The sequence below is a fragment of the Augochlora pura genome, chromosome 10 (assembly GCF_028453695.1).
Source record: "Augochlora pura isolate Apur16 chromosome 10, APUR_v2.2.1, whole genome shotgun sequence".
NCBI classification, from domain to species: Eukaryota; Metazoa; Arthropoda; class Insecta; order Hymenoptera; family Halictidae; genus Augochlora; species Augochlora pura.
In genome coordinates, this window is record NC_135781.1 from 10,458,287 (window position 1) to 10,481,737 (window position 23,451).

The following is a 23,451-nucleotide window of genomic DNA, read 5'->3' on the forward strand; positions in this document are numbered from 1 at the left end:
AATAACTGATTAATCTGACGTTGGGATCAGTTCGACGTATGATCGGCTGGAACGAGCCGCGATGCGAGAACACGGGGCCTTGGAGGGTTAAAATCCCCGGTCCTTCCGCGAGTGTTACGCCACTGGCAGTCTGATTCGGGTAACGAGCTCGCTATCAAACCGCCGCGTATCCGCAGACGATACGGTGGTGCGGAGGGGTGTTGGATCGAGGAGGTGAGGAGAGGAAAGAACGAGCGAGCAAAATGGACGGCCGGAGAGTGTCGCTGGAGAGATAGACAGAGCCGGGGCCCTCAGTTTCTAATGCGGGGTCCGTGAGTGTGTCGTGACACGAGCCTCAGGGCCGTGACTCCTGTGCTGAACCCTTTCGTGCGCGGCGGTGTCTACACCTGTTAATCGTTCGTCGAATTCGGCTGCCGGTTCCGCCAAGGTCACGGATATGCTCATCAAGGAGACCTCCCTCAGGTACCACGATCCACCCACGGCCGCGAATCGATCAGGCTTCTGTCTTTGTCCTAGACTTCATCCCCGTCTTCGTCTTCGTCTTCGCCCTCGTCTCTGCTCGTCGGGAATCCCAGAATCGTGCACGCACACCATCTGCGATTCCACGGTGCCCCGAGGACCGGCCGACGTCGCGACGCCGCGCCGGGTGTCTCCGTATGCCTCGCGTGCTTTTCCTCAGGGAATTTCTGATCGGCCCGCGCCGGATGTATGAACGCGTTCTTGAAATTTCCCGGCTCTCGCATCCGCTTCCACACGAATAGAATTCTTTCGACGTTCTGTCGACAGAATTTCCAACGAGAGTTTCCTCTCTCTCTCTCTCTCTTGGTCTCTCTCTCTCTCTCTCTCTCTCTCTGTCTCTCTATCTCCCTCGGTTAGGTTATTTATTGGTGATTCAGCCCGTGTGGTATTCGTGCTCGGAGATAGATTTTCGCAAATATTTGGCCGCCGGTTTTGGTTTAATATCTGGTTACTTGGTTTGGGGAGTCTAGTCGTTGGAATGCTTCAGGTCGTTTTTTAGGTATTGGCCAGGGATTGATAACGCTCTGAAAAGAACTGTATCAAACTGTTATCTATTCGTTTTGAGTGGAACAGTTGAGAAGAAGTAACAAAAAATAGTAATTGCTACAAGGTATATCGATATTGACTTGTGTTAGTTTCGATTTCGGTTCTGTAACTGTTATTTTTCGATTTTGGGGTCCGATTATACGTTTCTGTTATTAAAATGAATACACTGTGTTTCGTTTAGTTATTCAAAGTGTGGATTCTATATTTAAGTCGAAAATTCGTACGATATGGCTATATCTTTGTAATACTTTACATTAGAAGTTGCAACGGTCATCCGGTATTTTTATCTACTGCCCAGAACTCAAATTCAGAACGGAAAAACTACAATTGTATACAATATACAAAATGATTGATATAATTCCGGTTCGTCAGAACCGTAAACGAAAGAAATATAAACCAAAATTGCTACACCTTGTGACAATAATAAGATCTGTTGATTTAAAATTATTTTCTCTGTACAATGACTTTTGCTTAATTGACTTCAACGGTTCATGGAATTATTATAAAATTAATTGTATAAAAATAGGTACACATAAAAGATCGTTGAAAATATATTTCAATCTCAATAATTATAAAATAAAAATTTGAAGTCCGTTCCTTTGAAGAATAATTTCAGTGTTAACAGTTTCACTCCTCCACAAAGCGACTGCGTTTCCCTCGTTCAGTCTCTAAAAGCCCATAAATTAGTAAAATCAAACTTTGTTCGCCAGTGTAAATAATATCGCAGTTGACCGCAGAAACCAACAAACATTTCTGTTGCCAACAAACCCCCAATTCAAATACACAGATATCAGGGATTGGCATCGATTGGCGCCGGCCGACAATTAACGCTCGCATCGGCGTTAACAAAATTCGCGGTCACGAAGCGGACCCTCGAGGCTTGGCGAGAGGAGGAGCGAGCGAGCGGGCACTCGACCCGCGGCGAAACGTCGAAAGCATAATCCTCGGCAGGGATCGCGGCTGCTGTAATAATCGGGGAAAGCTCTCCTTTCCCGTGGAAGGGCTGGAAAAAAAAGGAAAAAAAACGTGTACAGAGTATTTAGGCGGGTTCGGCGGAAGAACGATTAAAAGAGAGCCGTTGCGAGTTCGAGTGCCGGGTAAGAAGCGACCGAAGATCCACCTAGAGTAGATTCCTGAGGGGTATCGCCCCTCCCGGGAGCGTCTCTGCGGGGGTGGTGAACAGGCGCAGCCACCGAAACAGGGGTGAGCTGGTCCGGGAGTCCTTGAGCCACGGATACACTCGTCCCACAATGAGGGAACGGCACTCAGCCACTGAATCAACCCCTCAGTGCCCACTCGCGCCCTTCCACGCGAGCATCCCTCTCGTCCGGCAACACCCTCTCGCGCTCCTCTGCTTCTCCAACACTACGTGATTATTTCAAAAAGCTCGAAGCCAAGAGACGAGCTCCTCACCCCTTTCGTCCTCCACCTTTAGCCAGCCGGTTCACCCCTTCGACCGTTTTCCATCCCTCTCACTCTGTACAGGGTGTTCGACTACCGATGACAAATATTTTTACCCTCGGCCAGCGAGGTCCGTTCGCGTTTGCAGAGGCTTTTAATTCGATTATCAAAATCACTCTCATGCATCTCTTTGTATCTGGTTTTGATCGTTGGTGTTGGTATATCGATGTGTACTTGATTGGCTAGCTAATTGAAACAGTTATTTATTCTAAATGCCCTAACAAAATTCCATTTATTCCAGCATGCAATACTGCGAAAAAAAAATAAATTTTAAAAACTGGTCGAAAGAGTACGTGCTAGAGTACTTAGCACTCTAGGACCTTTGGCACTTTGAATTTAATTTTGTTTGTTGCACATATATGGCCATTTTGTGCGTATAATGAATGCGCGTGCAGCTCAGAGCACTGTAGACTTGATGATAACCTCTTTTGTACAGTATTTTTTGGTATAGTAAATATGATAAAGTAGTATGATAGAGAAGAAGTGTCTGATTATTGTTATATTAATACCTTACCCTGAAAGATGAAGGCACACTTAAGCGATAAAGATTTTAAATAGACTCTACTAAGTACATGCATATATATTACATAAATCGATATTAAATTGATTCTATTTTTCTGTTATCGACGTTTAACCATCGCAGAGAATATAGAAAAAATCTACATAGTGTTTCACTTAAAAGCTGCAACAAAATTATCGTGTAGAAAGAATCGCGAAACTATTATATAAGAATTTTCGTTATATTTCCCAATCCATTTGCAAAACGTTTTCTCAAAGGACACCCAGTAGATTCTCCCGTTCTTCTTTCACAGTGCACGCGCTGCGAACCCTCGCAGCCCTTCTATCTCGTCGAAAGGACGAAACTTATCCACGTCCCTCTCACCGCCTACTGTCAGCCACGTAGGGGTAGGTCGCTTTACGCAGCGGCTCGTTTACCTTCTTAAACGCGCGGAACAACCACCGCCCGATTTCTGATATATATTTAGACGCCAGCCGGATCAGTCCTCCCTCTGGAAGGCTGCCTTTCAACAGGGATGATCGCGGGATAGTTACTTTCACGCATATTTTGTCGACGATTTTCGAGCCGAGGCTTTTAGAATATCAGTCAGGGAAAAATCTCTTTCTTTATCTATCTATCTATTTTTATCTCTTAGTCAATCTTAACCTCTATTTCATCGATGTAAGGAATGGAGTGGTTGACCTTGTTTGTAACAATTGGTTTGGTTACTATCGCTTTGAAGCTGTGCCGTGTGTTTGTCTTGTAACTCTGAATAAATCAAGCTATTGTATTGTTAAGAGCTGTGAGGACCCTATTAATATCGTCAGAAAAAATGGAGCGTTAGCAATGATACAGAGGAGTCATCTTTTATCCATTAGGTAGTGTTGCAAAGTGTGAATTTAATTTCGGGGTGGCTAATGGAGGATACAATGCAAGAGAATTTATTCCTTTACCACTTATTGAAAATATTAGCCACAGTGCACAGTTTAATGATTCACTAACAGATCCGTCCGTATGACTTGAAAATGGATTTTGATTTTTCTACCTTCTTTACAAAATTTAGCTGATTTTGCAAATTCGCTTACAAATGAGAAACTTACAAGAAGAAAGAATAAACTATTCAAGTATAAACTGAAACTTCGATCACAAAATATTAAATAAATAACAATTCAAATACGTTTCACTATTTGAAATATACCTACAATGTAATATTTATGGTACCTAAAGACGTCTGTGTCTCAGAGGATGTCCGACTTCTCATAAAACACAGAAACGAGCGTTGATTTCCCCTAAGAAAATAGCTCCGTAAAAACTTTTACACGTCGCACTAAAATAGAAAGATCTATCTGCTCGATACATGTATTTTATTCCTTTCATTGCAATCCTGATGCTGCAGGCAGTAAATTTTCCGCGGAAAACCCTATTCCATCGAATGCCGAAAGTAACATTCTCACCCTCGCAAAGTTCGAAGCTCGCTAGAGGCATCCGCTTCGTGGTAAATTGGAAATTTCGCGCCGATACGTCGACGCAATATCGCGGCGAAATAATTTACGTTGCTCGTGATATTCGGCGACGATGGTGTTGGAATAAGTTGTCGCCGTAAATTCCGTGGGGTTTCCGTGAGGTTTTCGTGGGGGTTTCCAGTCGCAAAAACAGCGAATCTCTCCCGGCCACGTGTGAGAAACTGGCCGGCCGTATTTCGCCGACTGTCAGATTAGAGGGACGGGCTCTGGATTATCATTAGATAAACGGCCACCGTTGGAAAGTCGCTTTAATGACGCTTCACGAAACCGTTCGCGCGATAGTGGGCCTCTTCCTGCAGCCAGTGTCAATGTGACAAGTGTATCAAACACGTTACGGCAACGCGTTGACCTTAAATTAGAAACTCCCCTCTGGGTCTACGCCGAAACTTCGGCAACGACAAGAGGGCTGCGCGAAATGGAACGTCGATTTTGCTGGAATCTCGCTTGCAAATAAAGAATGGCACTTGAAGAAAGTACACTTTCTCGTGGATGTTGTGAAACCCGTTGCGACATTTTATTATTGGTTACTGGTACAATGGGAATCTAAACGTGTTATTAAATATTGAAACGATGAAGCTTTCTTTCTTTTGAAAATAATAAATAATATTTATAATATAATGTAAATAATATAAAAATACAAGAGGACACAATTAATTCATATAGAATTTCGAACACATCCGTCTTCATTTTTATACAATGTTCTGCAGAGTAATTAGAGCTTCTAAACTAAACAATTTCCTGTAATAAGAATAAGATATCTTATTACGCAAATATCATGTTTTACAAAACAAATACAAGTGTCTACTGCAGTAGCTTCCTACCAAGTTTGAATTATTTCGTACTAGAATGAATTATCAAGTATTCATTTGAATGCCCACGAATTGTTAAGTGAACCAGAGCATAGTCTGCTTCCTGAACTCGCATCTATCGATTGCAATCATTAACACTTCGGTTCCCTTCTTTGATTAACGAGACCCCAAAAAGAGCACGCGAAACACTATCAACATACCCCCATTAAAAGTTCCTTAATTGCTCTCCAAACGGGTCTACCGCGCTGCAGGCTTTTCGCGTTCAATTAAAGCGTGATATTGAAGTTGTTAAAATGGCTCGCATTGGTGACACACTTTGCATTTACCGTCTCCCAAGTAAAACTGCGCGAGCAGTCGGGCTGTCCATTCTACGTGAAAAGTAACGGAAACCCTCCAGAAATCAACCCTTTCGCTCTCTACCGACGAATGGTCAGAGAAAGATAACGTCCAAGCTGCTTAATCGGGGAAATTAAAAAAGTTATGCCCCCTAATTACTCGCCACTCGTGGTTTCGCCCAGTAATTAACGCGAAAGAAATATTTCTCGCGGTTAATTGCAACCCGTAACGATGCTGGACGGGTTTCTGATAAAATTGCACAACTTTTAATAGGGTTAAGATACAGCGGCAAAACTGAAATAGAAGCCAAAATGGTGAAGAGCATGCGAAAATACAGTGCATTTAAAGAATGTTTTCATATCGAAAAATGTTGTGTTTATTTTTCAATATTTTTTATGTTGTACTCTATGAAGTTATCATTTAAACCTGACAATTAGATGGCAGATCTTGATGTAGAATAAATATTTTCAATATCAGTTGCAAAGAACGAAAGCTGAATGCACTCATTTTTTCAATTTTAGTAGATTGAAATAAACGGGACAATATTTTTAAATTTTTCTAGTGTCCCTACAGTTTTTTATTTCATTTACTAATTATAAATTCATTACCTAGTCACAAAATATGCCTACTTGTACTACTCATTGGGAAGATCGATACGAATTATAATCGATGAACAAAAATGTACAATTTAGGAAGAGCGGCTCGTTTTTATAGTTGTTGACGATCGGTGATTAAAGAAACGAACCGCGAGGCTCGAATAATCGTATCCCCTTTTCCCACATTCTCCATTTCTGTCTACAAGTTGGGGAACAATAGGAGAGAATTCGGTGTAAACTCAGTTTTCCTATTTTCATGAAGCTGCGCGTGGTAACTCGTGTTAAGTGTTTGATGGATTCGGGCTTAATTCTATCAAAAGCTCCGCTGCTCCGTCGCAAAAATGGTCAACGATCGCCGAGCGCCGCGGTACGGCTAACTTTTCCGGGCCATTTGTCGTCGCGATTTAACGAGGCAGCGACAGGCGGTTTCACGGCTGCGAAACTTGCTACAGCTCACCGGTTGAAGCGTATCTCCGATGGGCGAGTCGCCAGCGGAAACTCCGTTAAACGAATTACGAGGACCGCGGACTCGGGTCCGACGCGGGCCGGCTCGCGCGTTCCGCCGCTTCTTTCTTCTTCTCTACTTTGGACTCGTGTGGGAACTCGAAGAATCCGATTGACGGAAACAGGGGGGGGGGGGGGGGGGGGGCGATTAAATCTGAGTCGCCCGGGGCGGTCCTGGGGTCCTCATTTAATTAGCGTTGCTCGAACACCGGGAACGTTCCACCGGCTCCCGATTGAATCGCGTCAAGACCAATCGAGTAATGGACTCGTTGAGATACCGAGAAGGTAACCGGAGGACTGTACGCGGTCCGAGGCGATTGAAATGTAAGAAACTGCTGTGATTCGAAGGAATAGGTTCTGACTTAAGTTTAGTTTTAATGCATGGTATAGTGAAACAATGGGGTGGACAAGTTCAGAGGACATAGGCGGTTGTTACTTCAGTTTTTCCTCTTTTAGAGTTGATGTCTTTGTCTGAGATAAGGTAGGAAGACGCAGGAGGTTTTGTAAAACATATTTGACCTCAGGGACATTCAATTTATTATTCGATTGAAATTGAACCGGTTGTATTAAAGGTTTCGTTACATTAGATGTATTCTCTGCAGAAATTACATTCCAGTGCATTTATTCTTCGAAAAAAGGAACACGATTCGCGTTGGTTGTCTTACAAAGCAGAGCTTAAACAGGCGTCCATTATAATGACAAATATATCTCGTTTGAAGGTTTCGGTTACCTGTGAGCGTATAAAGCTCCATAATGCACTCTACATTTGGGAACGTGTCGCGATAATAATTATGCTAATTTAAATTGTCAGGAGAGTGCAACGCGATAAAATTTTATTTCTGTACCAGCGGTTTCGGCGAGATAAAACTGATTTGAAATTGCATGAAATTCAACCGAAGTTCGTTTTATTTGTTGAAGGGGTTGGGGAAAAGGGGAACTGCAGGTTATGAATGCATAAAAGTAGATCCGCAGACTAGCAACTACTGTATAATTATCAACCCATCCGTACTAAGCAGTTGAACGCGCGTGCAAATGGTTCTGAATGCAAATGGTTCAATCAAGAGCGCATAAATCTAGCTAACTATCTCAGGAAGCGTTCCTCCAACCCATGATACTCGTTAACTCCAAACTTTCCAGCTCCCTATGTTCCAACGACAAAGAACTTGGAAGATACGGTCGCCTCTGGGAGTAAATTAACGCCGCCATTAAGTTTCTGAATGCACAGGGACAATTGCTGCTTCTACGCAGGCAAGCAATCCGAACTCAGGATTACCAAAACTAGCCCCAGAAGAAAGCTTCTAGGAAAATTGTTATCGACTAGGTTGACGCGTACGATACCTTAATGTATTATATAATGGCACATTTACTATTTCGTGCTTATATGAAGCGCATTTTATGCTTATGTATTTAACACAATCCTTAAGAAAGACAAAATTAAAAGAAACTTCAATATGAAGAAAAAATCAATCCCACTATTTTATTTTCTTTATTGAATATTGATCCGAAAGTCTGGAAACGAGCACAATTGGTTAATGCAATTTCTATTACAGTTTTACATTGCGAATGCAAGTAACCACTACTATGTAATCAGAAATAATGAAACGATTATAAATACACCACGAGCTTAGAAAGTGGTTAAAGCGACAAAACGACCTGTACAACTTTATTCTTTCTGAAAACATAGTGACCCTGTAAATAATGTTACGCAGCCGCGAGGATCAGCGGAAGCGAAGGAGCTGGTGATGGCTGTCGCGTGGTTGGCAAGGGGAACGACAGGGAAACGACAGGGAAAGTGTATCGCTTTATTGACGTAGTTCAGGTACCCCTGGCTTCGCGGCTCGTAATTATCCCGGTAATTGAGCCGCCGATACCGACGACGAATCGATCGGCCAAGGACAGGGTAGGAATAATGAGGAAACGCGGTTCTCTCTGGTTGCAGCTGGCCAGGACTGCCGGCCGCGCTGCCGTCGCCGGCATCGCCATCCGCGGTGATCGTCTCGCCGGAAACGCTGTCTAGACACAGCAGCAGTTCACCCTCCCACACCCATCATCGACAACCCCAGTTTGCCCTGGCCTTGCCATGCTCCTCACAGCCGATTTCCGCGGTCTGCTACCCGGTCCCGACCTTCCTCGATGCCGCCGAAGACCGGAAGTGGAAGAAGCTCGGATGGTAAGTGAGCCAAATATTTTCCTATCATCTTTTTTCCTTCTCTCTCTCATTCTGTTTTTCTTTCTATATCTCTTGCTATCGTTTGTTCTGGTCGCGGTCGGATTCTCTAGGCATCTATAATTTCTATTTATTTACTTGATCAGCTTTCGATCACCTGATAGTCGTCGGATAGAGGAGATCGGGGTACCCACGCTTGATCTGCCACTCTGTTTCTATATCTCTGTCTATCCTATGCTCTAGACGCAATCGGGTTTACCAGATACCTAGGAATCTTGTTTGTTACCCTGATCAGCTTCGAATTTACTGATCCTTGTCTAATGGCAATTTAGGGGATCAGAATACCTACGCTTGCTCTGTCTGTATTTTTGTGTCTTTATAGTTCTGTGCTCCTGTCTTTGTTTATTATGTTCTGGGCCCAATCGGATTATTCAGTCACGTAGAATGTCATCTATTTGTTTCATCAGTCTCGAACTTGCTGATCGCCATCTGACGACAATTTAGAGTATACATATTTCTGTCAGTATATCTCCGTTAAGTGGTGAATCGGGGTCCCCGGACATCTGGGAATCCTACATCTTTCGTACACCAGCTCAAATCTTCTCATCATTGTCTGATAGCAATTTAGGGCGTCGGAGTACCTGCGCTGTTTCCGATTGGGGCACAGGCGTTAAAATGGGTTACGTAGACGTAAATTGACGACGTCCGTGACCTGTAGCGAGGGGTACTCAATGAATTTCAAACTGCTAGTAGTATTCGAACGATTACCGGTGCGAAGCGGTGCGGAGAAGATTCATCGTTGCCGGATTTCGATATCGATCGTGATGTGATTCTTTTCTTTTCATTTTACCGGCTCCACTTTATTCGACCTCCTCACCCTCTAAAGACGAATGGCTTTCAATGATCGCAGGAGACGAATGCAGGCTCATTTTGATTCATACGTAAAGTTTGTGTTGGAAACTGGGGTCCTATAACTCGTGGGTCAAAATGACGCTGCATCCGGCGTACGTGGATTAATTTTAAAATTGTGATAAACTGTTTTGGTTCTTGAACTCGGTGATTGCAGATACTGTAGTGATGCTTTTAGATGATAGTTACAGAGAGTTACCAATAATCCTTGGTGTAATCGAGATAGAGAGATTCTGTCAGAAGCTTCAGTTAATACTGCTTAATTTTGTACGTGCTTTGAGTGCACGTGTACTAAATGTCCTGTCGATATCGCAACTTAGTTTCAATTTTGGCTGTGTAATTTATTTATTGATTACAGTAACAAAGTAACGAGGCTCCTGCATTTCTTTCATTTTACATTAATTTGTATTTCTCCATTCTATATATAGATGTACAGAATGGAAAAATTAAATATTTTAAGTTTACAGTGACTAGAATTTATATGGAAGGCAAATTTTTCTGTTACTCGCAGTCAGAAGCGTTAACACGACTGTAAATAATCTGGGCAAGAGGTCTTTTGGGTCAAAAGTTACGTTTGGTGCATATGCACCTGATGTGAACCCAACGATGCACGTGCACCTGTACTTAACGAGCACTTGTACGATGAGACACGTGCATATGCATCTGACGAAGCCTCGTATATAAAATCTTTCTCCGTCCTTCAATTGCACCATGAGTTCAAGGATTACTCAATAACTATCCGAATCTCATTCGATTTTTTAATACAACCGAATAAACTTATGTCACCTTTTGTATGAATAAACATCATAAATCGTTTCTCTTAATCAATAATGAGACAGGTAAGATTAATTCACTTAGGCATTTTTCGTGACTCTGGTAAATGTACTGCAAAGGGATAACCCTTTCGCAACTTACGATGCCGCGCATGATCTCGTGCAGTGGACCATCGGCCACAGATTCGCCGGGCCGTCAATAGAGTTTAAAAGACGTGGCTACCGTTTGATAATGATCAGCTTAATAACGATCGTCCGAGATTCCATCTTGACTCGTTTCCATTCCACGCGAATTAACAAGAAGGGGGGAATATGTGCCGGTGTCACCACGGAAATTTCACGTGATCCTCCGGGTTATCCTGACCGACGTCTGCGCCGCAATTACCGGTACTTTATGAATCAAACACACGCGCGCGCACGGCCGACCGTATGCGATTACCCGTAATTGAGCCAATTCTTACGGGGGTGGGTGTATTTGCGGCCAATGGTATCTGCACCGAGGCTTCGTTCGGGGAACCGTGCCGCTTAACTTTTTCATTTGAGAACAAGCCGGTTTCCATCCACCATACCTGCCTCAACGAATTAACATTCCGGCCTGTCCATTAACGCTTCGCACATCGGAGACCTGCCGTGAGCTTCAATCTTTTTACCACATTGAACATGATTCAATTGGTCTAACAATCCAACAGAACAATCGAATAACTTCTAGCAAATAATCTTTCAGGCACTTTCGTTTTTACTCGTTGCGTCTTGAAGTGACTTGCATTTGTTGTCGAATTAATTCGCTTGCTGTCGATATTATTATTATTGCTGTAATATTATCGGAAAGTTAGTTGACATTTTCTACACCGTAACGCAAAGAGCAGTTTTATCTTCATTTTCGTTCTACCCTGGCACGTTCAACTCACTGGTGGTGGAACCAATTTCCACGAGAATCCTAGAGAATTCAAACAATTCGTTAAATGGAACAGACATAGATAAGATAAGGCTTTCATTTACCTTTCTTGCTGTAGAATACATCGCTATAAAACTTGCTTCATTTAATGCATAATTGGAAAGATAAATACGTCGATCATGAATGAGTCTGTTGCTTGTGAAATATATTGAGAATCTGGAATGACTTATTTCCAATTCCATGTTTCCGTTCCGAATGCATGAAATCCGCATAGTATCGATTCACGTTTCCAACCCCTAAATTCCAAGGGAACCTAAGATCGTATTTGCATTCTAAAGCTTGTTCCTGAAAAAGACTTTCGAAAGACAGTTGAGCTGTAACCAGTGGCTAAATCAGTATGTCGCTTGAAGCTCGTTCATTGAACGTTGACACCGGAAATCGCGGTGAGACGCTCGAGGACGTAACTCACAACAGGTAGGCGCCGGAAATAGTCCCATTTCCTTATCGAAGGAGTTGTATCCTATCTCTCTCTCTCTCTCTCTGTTCTGAGTAAAAGACCGAAACACCTCGTTCAGGCATAATTTCCGCTTGTTTCGGCAGCGATGCCCTGGCGACGACGTTCAGCGCCCTGTACGGAAAGCTGCTGGTCGTCATGGGAATCGCTTTTCCCATGGCGGAAGTAATATCCACCTACATCCCGCCGTCGTTCTACGAGGGATTCTACCTGTACCTGTACTTCGGCAGCATGATCTTCCTCGTGTACACGTACGTCACGCTGCTACGAGACAGCAAACCGAAAACAAGTAAGTTGATGACAATTTTTTATACACATTGATCCCTCTGTTTTTGTCTTCGCCGGTTGTTACTTGCCAAGGATTTAATTTTTTATTGCATATATCTGTATCGATTCACATTATACAATTAACAATATAAATTTAGATAAAGTCATTCCAACGGGAAATTTAATGGTTGAATAACCGTAGTAAAATTCACAACAATTCTATCTTTTATCGAACCAAAATTAAAAATGTATGTCAGCATCCTTGAGAAAGTACCGAAAAATGTGTCGAGTATCCGGCTTCGTCCATCAACACCCTCATCGAATTTCACTTCACGATTACCAAACCGAACGACCCGAAATGAAAACCTCACGCCAACATTGCAGAACTTTCCACGACAACCCATTAACGTCGTCTTAGAGTTATAATCCTCCACGGAATACTGACTTCGATTAGCATTGCGTAAATTTGAAATCCTACTCGACACGTATAAGCCAAATTCTTGCACGGTACATCGTGCCGAAAGAATCGCTCTGTGGAAATCAGCTTGGCACAGAGTCCCGAAAGCTCCCTAGCTTTTCGATCCACTTTCGGCAACGACGGGCGGAGCCCCGATAAAGTCGCATTAATCTTAACCGACCGATTACCATAAATTTGCATAAGAAGAGAAGCGAAAGGACGTGTGCGATCTGGACTCGTCGAGATCGTCGAGCGGCGCTGGCGGCGATAGCGACGCGGCCGACGTCGCCTGTCCTCATATCACTGCCGTTAGGCCAGCGCAACATTATGGCAGCTTCTACCTGAGAATGGGAGCCGTGGCCTTCGGGATTGGCTCGATGATCTACTCCGGCCTCGAGTTTGGACAGTACTTTGAGCTCGAGCAGAACACCAAGTGCCACAACATCATGCTGGCTCTGACGCCCGCGACCAGGATGGCGTTCATCTTTATCCAGATGTACTTTATATTTCTGAACAACGAGGTGAGACGATAGATTCTACGAGTAGAACTTCGACTGTTTCGTTTCCAATGATTCTTTGGTTACTGGGATCTGTCTAAAGAGTTGTGAAGGGTAGAAGCTTCTGAAAAATGGTGGTAGTAACCCTCGCGTTAAGGACTCTCTTCATAATGGCTTAAAAAAGAATTAAGGGGCAAAGGTTCCACTAAATTTTTTTATGAGAATGAGTATAATTTCGAATTGCTAGTTAAACTGGTGGAATTTTATTTTAATATGCTTGTATTGATTTTTTGGTGGATGAGAACATTTGAGAAGAGGGGCAGGAATAACTTTTACGTTAGGGATACTTTCTATACAAATTTTAAAAAGATGATATGACAACTGTTCTGTTAAGAATTGTTACAAAATTTTAAAAAACGAGTCGTCAGATTTTATTTTGGATTATTTATCGCAACGAAAATGAAAAAATTTAAGGAAGTAATGGCTTTTAATGGAACATGGTATACCTACTACGAATAGTAGATAAATTCTTTGATGTGCAATTTTGATACTGCACTTCAGATGACCACTTGGCAATGAAGAGGCACTTCCGTTATTAAATCAGTATTATTGAACATGAAAAACCAATTTTGTAATTTATGGACCCCTTTGATGTACCGTAATTTCCCAAATAACTGCAAGAGTGGCAATGTCGAAGGGTGCTTCAACCCCTAGTTTGACTGTCCAAAAGCCATAATAAATACTTGCCACTTACGTTTGTGCAATCCACTTATTTAATGTTTGTGACACTACTCTACGAATCTATATATAATGCTCTACCATAGTAGAGGGGTATTTGAATACCGAAGCTTGTAAACTAAATAGCATTAAACGATATTGCTCTATAAGTGCCTGCAAAATGCTACTTCAATACTAAAAGGGTAATTTAATAACAACTTTCGTAATTTGAACACAAGCATCTGGTAGTTTTCTCACCTGTTTTAAATATTACTAATACTAATAAATAATAATACTCTCGTGATTCAAATAGAAACTAACGACATTGCTTTATAAACCCTTCAAAAGTTTTTCTTTCAAATAGTAAAAGGTTTATTGACTAGAAATTTTTCTAATTTAAAGAACTTTTTAGAAAATTTTTAGAACTTTCTTTATCGATAATAGAAGAATGCAATTTTTGTATTTTTTTATGCTCTTTATCTTTTAATAACAAAACTTAATGCCCATTACATAACAATTTGAAACGGTTATTGTTAGAACCTTTTCAACCCCTGGTTTCGTCGACTGGGTCAATTCAGGGAGGGGGATCGTGAGAACCGCGAAGATGATCGATAATCGCGAGAGGTCTGTTTCATTTTCGTAGAAAACATCGAGTTCTCTCGGTTCACAGTGCAATTTTTCGCCGAGCGACTGCGCGAGGACTCCCTCGAAATCGCGAAGGGGAGCCACTCGTCTTCCAGTAGGTGAAGGGTCTAAAAATAACGAGAAAGAGACAGAGAGGGAAAAAGTGAGTTCGTCGATGTTGTAGAAATCGGTTCGCGTAACGCGTGGCCTAACGAAAGAGCGAAAGCGTTGATGCAAACCGAGAGAAAAGAGCCTTTCCGCCGAGAGGTTAATGAAGCGGAAGGGTGAACAACCCTGAAACTAATGCTGGAACGCGAGCAGAGTCCGGTGCTTTACTTCCCAGCCGCTTTGCTCTTTTCCTTTGCCCGGACAGATGAATATCTCGCGCCATCCTCGACCGCTTTTGATTAAAACTTCTCGAGGGCCTCTTCGATCGAGGACGCCGATCGTTCAACGTTTAACGACCCGACCCGACCCGACGTTTCGCGGCCAACAGACTCATGAGAGAATCGAATTATTCCTCTGCTGCGCTAGCTACTGGTCCCAGAGTGCACTGAGAACTTTGTCCCTTGGTCCGTGGCAAACACTGGCTGTCGTTTGGAAGAACTAGTCCAGACGGCGAAGACTATCAATAGTTTCAATCGCAAAGGTTTCCATTCTTTCTTATCCGGGATCTTTAATTCGTTCGAGACCTCTTTTGATCTTCGGAGACTGAATTGTAGGTTCATTGACTTTTTTCTATATCTTTTTATCGTTCGATAGGTATAAAATAATGCAGACTATTTCTAAATTTATATCTACATATCGGTTCCTTGGGATTATTAATTTATAGAATTATTCATACTTTATCGACTGTCTTAAAAATTGCACTGCATCAAAGGTAGATTGAAAACATTCTTAAATTGTTTTAAATGGAATCATAAATGCATAAAATCTATAGTCCATTGACAGTCGGTTTCTGTACTATTCAAATGTGACAGTCACAAAAATTCCTGCAAAATGCAAAGCATTATAAAAATTGATGTACTTATTTATTTTATAAAGCATTGACCTTTTCTCGCTTGTTTTCCAAGTAGTAGGAAAAAGATCTAAAGACTTCCTGCTTTGTGACTTCAAAAGGGAACTTCAGTAGTCCGAGAATCCCTCTTTGAAGTTCCCTGCGTTCACAGAGCAGGACGGTGACAATAATGGATCTTAAAAGACAATTTCCTTTGACAGCAAATGAAAGTTTATCGTCATCGGGTGATCGCGCGTTTCGGACTGATGCACATGATCGGCACGAATCTGTCCGTCTGGCTGAATGTCTTAGTCCAGGAAACAAAACACGAGATACTGACGTTTTACAACCCGGAGAACGGCTCGTTGAGAATCTCCCACAGATTAGGTACGGTTCGTAACGCCCACGCAGACTGCGGCTAAAGTTCGGCATGATTAGTTGATTCTTAGAATTATTGCATCCGGCCCTTGGACAGAACTCTTAACAAACGTTTTTCTGATTAGAAGTCGTCATTGTCTATATTCAATTGACAATAAATTGTTGGTACGCCGTTGGCGGAGATCTTAGTTTGCATGTTTAACGAGAGTCAACTGATAAAGTTACGAATGGTACTTCAAATTTCAAAAGCTATTGCATGTAATTTTCTGGATTCCACTAACAGTAAATTGTTTGTGTGTCGTTAGCAAAAATTGTACTTTCGGCTTTTTACTGAAAATCAAATCTAATTAGGTGGGAAAGGTAATCTCCATTTTGGCGGTCACGTGTACTATCACCACGGCGGTCAGGTGAGAATCCCAAGGGGACTGAAGGGACCCCATCACATGTTCGAGTGCAGAAGAACCAACATAATGGGGTCGTTGGTCCAAGATGCCAGCCCGTTCCTCTTTCCCTGCACGATCGAATACAGCCTAATCTGCGCTGCCATTCTATATGTGATGTGGAAGAACATTTCCAAGGCAGCGTTCACGCAACCAATGGTGCCGCCAGGGTCTAGGCATCATGCGCACGCTTATAGGTAATTTCTACTGCCCTAATTGACCCCACCAAATATTCCGATTGTTCTTAACACTATTCCAAATTTCTTTATCTTCACTTCTTTGGTCACAAAATGCTTATTACTTTGAATACTTGGACTAGATTGGTGTCTTATTCTTAAAGCTATTTTACTTACTCCTTCTGCATGACTTTATTCGCGTTAGTTACAGAAGTTTATTTTCATTAAGAGTAGAAAATGCAAATGTTTCGTTTCTATTTTTGAGAGCTTATAATTTTAATCTTGATGGTTCGTTGCGTTTTTGTTTCTACTTTGATTGGAAATCTTCCAGTTATTGTTCTCCATTAACTTATATTGTTGCATGTGTGCTACTGATACCAGGATTCTAAACACTTTCTCCAAGTTCATCAAACACCAAAAACCGTTTCCAGAAGCTACCAACAATTTCTCGAAACTAACACTGTCTATCTCCTCAGGAGATCGCCACATCACTACAGCGTGGACTGCGCCAGGGCGCACAAGGGTCTCTTCGTGGGCATCTTGATCCTGGTGTTAACAATCATCTCCCTGATTCTGTTCTTCGTGCTAATCTCCCGGCCAGAATTAGTGGGATTCGCTGTGACCGAAGTGAACATCTGCGAGCTGACGTTGTACGGGATGTCGACGATGGCGACGTTGATAGGGATGTTCCAGATGCGAAAGTTGCGGTACGACGGCAGCAGGAATCTAGAACTGGACAACATCCTCCTGGTCGCGGCTCAAACAGGCATGTTCATCTACTCCACGTTCACGATCATTGGCGCGCAGTTCACGTTGGCCAAGCACACGGTGTTAGTATTGGTGACAGCTTTGGCTAGTGTTCTGCAGACTACGTTCCAGACAATCTTCATTCTGGACGCCTCAAGACGATCGGTAGCAACCGCGAAGCAGATCCGGAAGAAGCCTGGTAGAGAGATCGTGACGTTCTTGTTGGTGACCAATTTGGCCATGTGGGCGATCAACACACTGGAGAAGTCGCGCGCAGAATCGCATCCCGTGCAGCTGCATTTCTACGGTCTGTGGGCCTGGACGATCATCACGCACGTGTCCATGCCGCTGGCGATCTTCTATAGGTTCCACAGTACCGTATGCCTCTGCGAGGTCTGGAAACGGGCGTACAAGGTCAAGCCGACCTACATGTGACGCAAGGGGTCGCGCGACATCGTGTGCAACGCCGAGGCTCCTCAGAGACCGACCACCTTGCCGGCCAGGCTGGACGCTATTGTCGAGAACGACCCCGTTTACTTCATGTAAGCGGAGGTGTCATCCGATCGATGAATCCACGGCTCGCCCAGGGTTCCAGGAGACGCCGCAATCCGGTTAAATACGTTGCGCGTGGTTTGGACGCTCTAGGAGAACAACTTTAGATACCGTTAGGGGATGGGAGTCAACCTCAGATGCCCCAGCTGCATTGGAACTCGATCGTCATCGCTTAGGGGTGATTCTTAGATCTTCAATGTTTCAAAAGACATCCCGGAGTGTTTGAATGTGTCATAATCAAGCGTTAAGGGGTGAGAGCTACCCTGAGGTGCTCTAGGTAGATTTTCGTGATCGATGGACGATTCTTAGGTGGGCCAGGGTTTCAGGAGTCATTTTAGAATGTTTAAATGTATCATGCGTGTTTTAGACGCTTTATACGAGCAAATCTAGCTATTGTTAGGGGATGCTAGTCATCCCAAGTTGCACTAGCTCCTTTGAAACTTGATTCTTGTCATCGACGGACGATGTTCAAATAGTCCAGTGCCCCAGAAGATGTCTAAGATCGTTTAAATCTGACATACATGTTTTAGACGTTCTAGGAGAGGAACTCTAACTGCCCTTAAAGGGTAAGAGCCACCCTGACTGCTCTAGTTACTTTGGGACTTGCTCATCATCATCCGACGATGATCACTAGGTTGTCCAAGATTCAAAACGACATCTGAGATCGTTCGAAAACGTCACGTATGTTCAGATTCTCCTAGAACAGAGCTCTAGCTCCTGTTAAGGGACGAGAGCCTATACCGCGTTATTCTAGGCAGTTGGGATCAGGTGTTTTGTCAGGAATAGACGACCGTAAATTCGTCCAGGATTCCAGGAATAATCAGAAAGCGCTCAAAAGTGTCTCACACATTTAGATACTTTTAGAGAGGAATTCGAACATCCTTTTAGAGGATGGCAGCCTCTCCTACGTTATTCTAGGTAGTTCGGAACTTGTTTTAAGGTGTTTTATCATTGGAAAAACGGAAGTTTTGAGAGATCGGTTTCCGGTTCTGATGACGAAGGTAGAGATTGTCCAGCGAATCGATCCTACGGTGTATATAGATCGTCGCGATTCGGGAATCGTCTGGGCGATCGATATCAGACGCGCGCAAGGAGGCACAATCGACGACGCACAATTTTTTGTAATCGCGGTTAGGCGTAGCCGGCTAGACGCTTAGTATCGTCGAAGCAACAAGTCGTGTTCCTTCGATTTTCTCGGGAACAATTGAATGACGGTCACCCGGCGATCGAGACAAGTAGACACGACGTCAGTCTCGATCGCAGCGTAAGACTGAGGAGAGCCTGTTCTCCGTACAGGCGGCCAGAAAACAAAACGATTCCGTTTTCACGATCTGTCCTTCGATATAACTCGAATACTCTCAACGGACATCCGTCTTCCACGTAGTACAAACTACAACTTAAATAGCGTCTCTCTCGCGTCCAGGTTAGATAGGTTTCGATGGAGGATCGATGGATAATCAACCGAGGGAGGCGGACCGTCTTCGACAGAGCCTGGCTGACCACCATTAGAACTATATTGTTGCGCATACTCGTTAAAATCTTCCTTAGCCGTGCACCGACCATCGAGAAAATGTTAGAGGCGATAGATCCTAGCGCGATCTACTATAGTTAGTGTAATAGCAGAAATCGAAACTCCGAGGCTGGGAGAAATAACGTCCAGCGAACGTCCATGCATCCGTCGAGGTAGCCGCAGCCTAGAGGTCCGTCTCTCTCGAATCCGCGTCGCAACGTCCAGTAATCTATTTCGTGACTCTGTCATCAGGCAAACTCCCTGAATGAAATCATATCTGAGCGACATGATTCAAGTTGCTGGACGTTAACTGCGAGTACACATCTCGAAATCTGTTTTAAAAGAAACCGCGAATCGATGCGCCTAGTAATCTCGTCACTTCTGCAATCCAGTGATTTTTATCCGGAATGAATCCAGTCCAAAAATCAAACTAGATCGTCCTGGGATTGTGAGAAAGATAATGTTGCATCGTTTCGTGCTCCCATAGACCCGTGATCATAGAAATCAAATAGAAAGGGCTGCGTTGGAATTATTAAAGGCTTCGTGAAATTGGGATTTGTTTGATATTAATTGATAGCTCGTTGTACAATTTCAATAGCATTTAGCTTCTGTTTTCTGACTCGACATTAATAATGCTAATGCAAAGATTTGTAATGTGATCATAATTTACTTATATTTTTAATAAATGAAACATAAAACAGTGATCGCTTTAAAAGTGTTCATGTATATTGTTATCGTATTTTCAAGCTAGTAAATTTTATACAAGAAGAACTAATAAGCTTCTATGCTTTCTTTAAATTCTAAAATTTATTGAAATAATTACTCTTATTCAAATGTATAGTAATGATTGCACTAATATTTTTTGAAACGATCCTTATCAGGATCCTTATTGTACAATCTTCGAATTACATCCTTACAAGCTTTTGTGATGGAGAAATCATTCGATCAACGAGCTCTTGGATTTGGTCGAAATTGCTTTCATTTACACTTTGCCTCGATAAATCCTTGTCTTGTAAGGAACGATTGACAATACCAATGCAGTCTGGATAGGAGAAAAATAGAAACGAGCGAGAAGGTGCGAGAGATGAGGGGCTAACGTTCGAAGGAGGAACAGAGTACAACGGCGAATCATATCATTAAGCCTTAATCCGTCGAATGCGCTGTCCAAGCTCTGATGATTGCGAGCTGGCGAAACAGAACGATGAGGAACGAGATAGCGAAGACAGATGGAAGGGATCAAAGCCAATCGAGACGACCAGCTCGAGCGCGTTTCTTTTCCTTTCTGCTCGGAAAAGGAAAAACAGACAGTCCCTAGGGAAGTTTTCGGGGGTGTGAAATGGCGGAGCCGATCCGTGTTGTGCGATACGAAAACTCGCGAGAATGATTCAAAATGAGCGTGTGCCTGTGTGTCCTTTGTTCCGCGGTTGTTTTTTCGAGACGATTGCATGATTGTATGCGTGAGTGTGCCGCGGGAGAAACGAGCCAGACCAGAGTATGTTTCCTCTGTTCTCGTCTCGATAGAGAGACACTTTTGTTCTAGTTAATCGCGTGTTTCGTGCTAGACGCTTATTCACGGCGCACGATCGATAATCGGATCGATCGTTCGCTAATTTTTTTGTAATATATAATATAGAGATTCCGAGGCGGCTGTAAATACGTGAAAGAATTTTAGATCGGTAAGTCGGAGAAGCAGAAAAACGGATGGATCCTCTCGGTGTTTAGAACTAGTTGTGTCGACATGTTTCTTCCTATATTATATATAATATATACACATATATATACAAATATAAATATATTTATTATTGCGTTGTTCTATTCTAATATTTATTGTATTTATCAGATATAGGATTTACAAACGACACGTTACGTTTATTGATCGGGGCTCGTGTCGAGATTCTTAGCCCTCAATACCACTTTCTATCATCTGCCACCTCTGCCACCTTCTCTCTCTGTTCTCCTTCGACTTTGAGAAAACGAAGGACATCTCTTTGAAAATCCCACGAACCAACTCGAACACTTGCAAGAAAATTAGAATTCATCTAATGATTATAAGATCTTCGATTTTATTTTTCTTTAAAAACCATTTCAACCCTCTAATGGTACTATGCGATCTCTATATTGGACTCTATTTCCAACAAATTTCTTTATCTTCTTTCGAATGCATCGATTCCGTAGTCGTAACATGTTTACTGAATAGTGTTACTAGTTTCTTAACGAAGATCTAAGCGTGAATCTGAGGGTTCGTGCTACTATTTCAGGGTTAAATGAAATTGCAGACGACACACGTATTTTAAAGAAAGATATCATGCTAGTGTATTGAAACTAAAGTTTCCCACATACAATTCGTAAAGACTGAATCTTAATAAAATTGTATTTTTACTATCCTTCGAACAAGCAGTGATAAATATCGTATTTTATTGGATCTCTAATATTAATATTAAACGTAGAAATAGAAAGATCCGCCGATCGACGAAAATGTTGCCATTTTTAAATTCTGAATGTCTATATAATGTTCCGACAGAGTGTCCAAAGTAGAATAGTAAACGTAATTGTCTCGATAAAGATATATCGCGCGGTTTGCGCTACGGTGAAGTTTGCGGAGGGTTTCTCCGAAGGTTTTCGTTGGTTCGTCGGACGCTCTGATTTTCGTATTTCAAACTTTCCTGACGTAATGACGCATTTAACGATCTCGCCACGAGTCTTAGCCGAAATTGAAAGCGAACACGAGATAGAAAACACACGAGGTAAGTCACGATGTGCGCGGGCTCGGGTTCGCGAGCCGAATGGACGTGCACACGACGCATTACCACCTTTCTACGTCACGTCTCTGAACTGTACTTTTTCTATGTCCGCATACTCTAGTTCCTACGCAATGTTTGTACTCTTATACCCTTTGTACTATTTGTACCTTACGAATCGCAATACACTCGTCCGCAATAACCGCACGCCTTCGTTATTCCGACCATTAATTGTCCATCGTATTGGATAACTGACCTACGAGAATCAATTTATCAGAGTGTTATTGTTGTTCTGAAGTAATCATCTCCGCTACTTTCTCTAATGCTATTGTTTTAATTCAGTACCTGCTCAACGTCGACAATCAGGGTTTGCTTGTTAACGTGATATTTCATGTTTAATCATTTCTGCAATAAACACATTAATTCGAGGCAAAGTCACTAGGTTGGTTAAAAAGTGTTCTGATGCTAATAAATATATAAGCATGTTATTAACTGTAATGATACAGTTTGCGAAGACATGTCTATGAAGACATTTTGGCTATTCATCGTACTTGGATACTTCTTCCAAGATTAAAAATTAATTCTTGTGACAAATCAGAAGACCAGATGGCGATACTTTAACAAAAAGAGACGCATGGGAAAATCGAGGAAGTAGCAAACATCATTTCTAAATTTTCTATGGGTATTTGCTAATTTTTTTTAATCCATTTGTGGCTACTATTCGTGATTCGTTGGAGTATAGGTAGAAATATTAGCAAACTGCAGACGTCGAAAAAAGAACGAGGAGAGAGGTCACGAATCGAGAAAAACGAATTTCCCAACTCAGCCTCATTGGAAGAACTAAAAGCGCCGATGTGAACCGCTTGCAGCTCTGATATCCCGATATCGATGTATGCGCACACTGCAATCCGCGTCATAAAACCTAGAAATCGGTGCGTGAATCGCAACGTGTTTTAGTGTATGTAGGCCAGGCGAACATCAAAGGAGAAGCAAATGAACGTTCGATTCCACCGCTGGAACTCCGATTCAAACTCTGAGTAATGAATGCGAGCTCCGGAAATATAATTTCTCGCTGTTCCCGGTAATTAGAAAATGATTACATTGCGGAAAATGCTGCATCCGCACCGCACAAAAGTCAACAGAAATTCCACACAATTCCCTGGAATTCCTACAGATATTACGTGGGCATATTTTTCTCCAGCATTATTGTCTTCCTACATTAATTTTTATTTCAATGCCGTCAACTATTTTTCGATGTACAATTATTTCCGATAAATACTACTTTGTGCGTATAAATATC

The 23,451-nt window shown here is 42.4% G+C and overlaps 1 protein-coding gene and 1 long non-coding RNA gene across 3 annotated transcripts in view; one reads left to right on the forward strand and one right to left on the reverse strand.

The window, feature by feature from the left end:
• Positions 1-23,451, reverse strand: part of LOC144476093 (uncharacterized) — a 145,419-nt gene that overhangs the window by 14,484 nt on the left and 107,484 nt on the right. The gene's annotated exons all lie outside the window — the stretch shown is intronic.
• Positions 279-22,347, forward strand: LOC144476346 (proton channel OtopLc-like). 2 transcript variants are annotated; one of them, XM_078193130.1, is made up of 7 exons: positions 279-462; positions 8,733-8,963; positions 12,138-12,340; positions 12,980-13,296; positions 15,832-15,997; positions 16,340-16,625; positions 17,081-22,347. In XM_078193130.1, the coding sequence occupies exons 1-7, from the start codon at positions 437-439 to the stop codon at positions 17,784-17,786; spliced, it is 1,935 nt and encodes a 644-aa protein (XP_078049256.1). In that variant the 5' UTR covers positions 279-436; the 3' UTR covers positions 17,787-22,347. The 2 variants fall into 2 exon arrangements, with proteins under 2 accessions (XP_078049256.1, XP_078049257.1); XM_078193131.1 differs by having other exon boundaries at positions 12,983-13,296.

What these genes read in the sequence shown, in the direction of transcription:
- LOC144476346 (XM_078193130.1), top strand. Translation starts at nt 437, where the DNA reads ATGCTCATCAAGGAGACCTCCCTCAG. An exon ending in ATCAAGGAGACCTCCCTCAG is followed by an intron (nt 463 to 8,732) that starts GTACCACGATCC and finishes CTCTGGTTGCAG; the next exon opens with CTGGCCAGGACTGCCGGCCG. An exon ending in CATCATGCGCACGCTTATAG is followed by an intron (nt 16,626 to 17,080) that starts GTAATTTCTACT and finishes CTATCTCCTCAG; the next exon opens with GAGATCGCCACATCACTACA.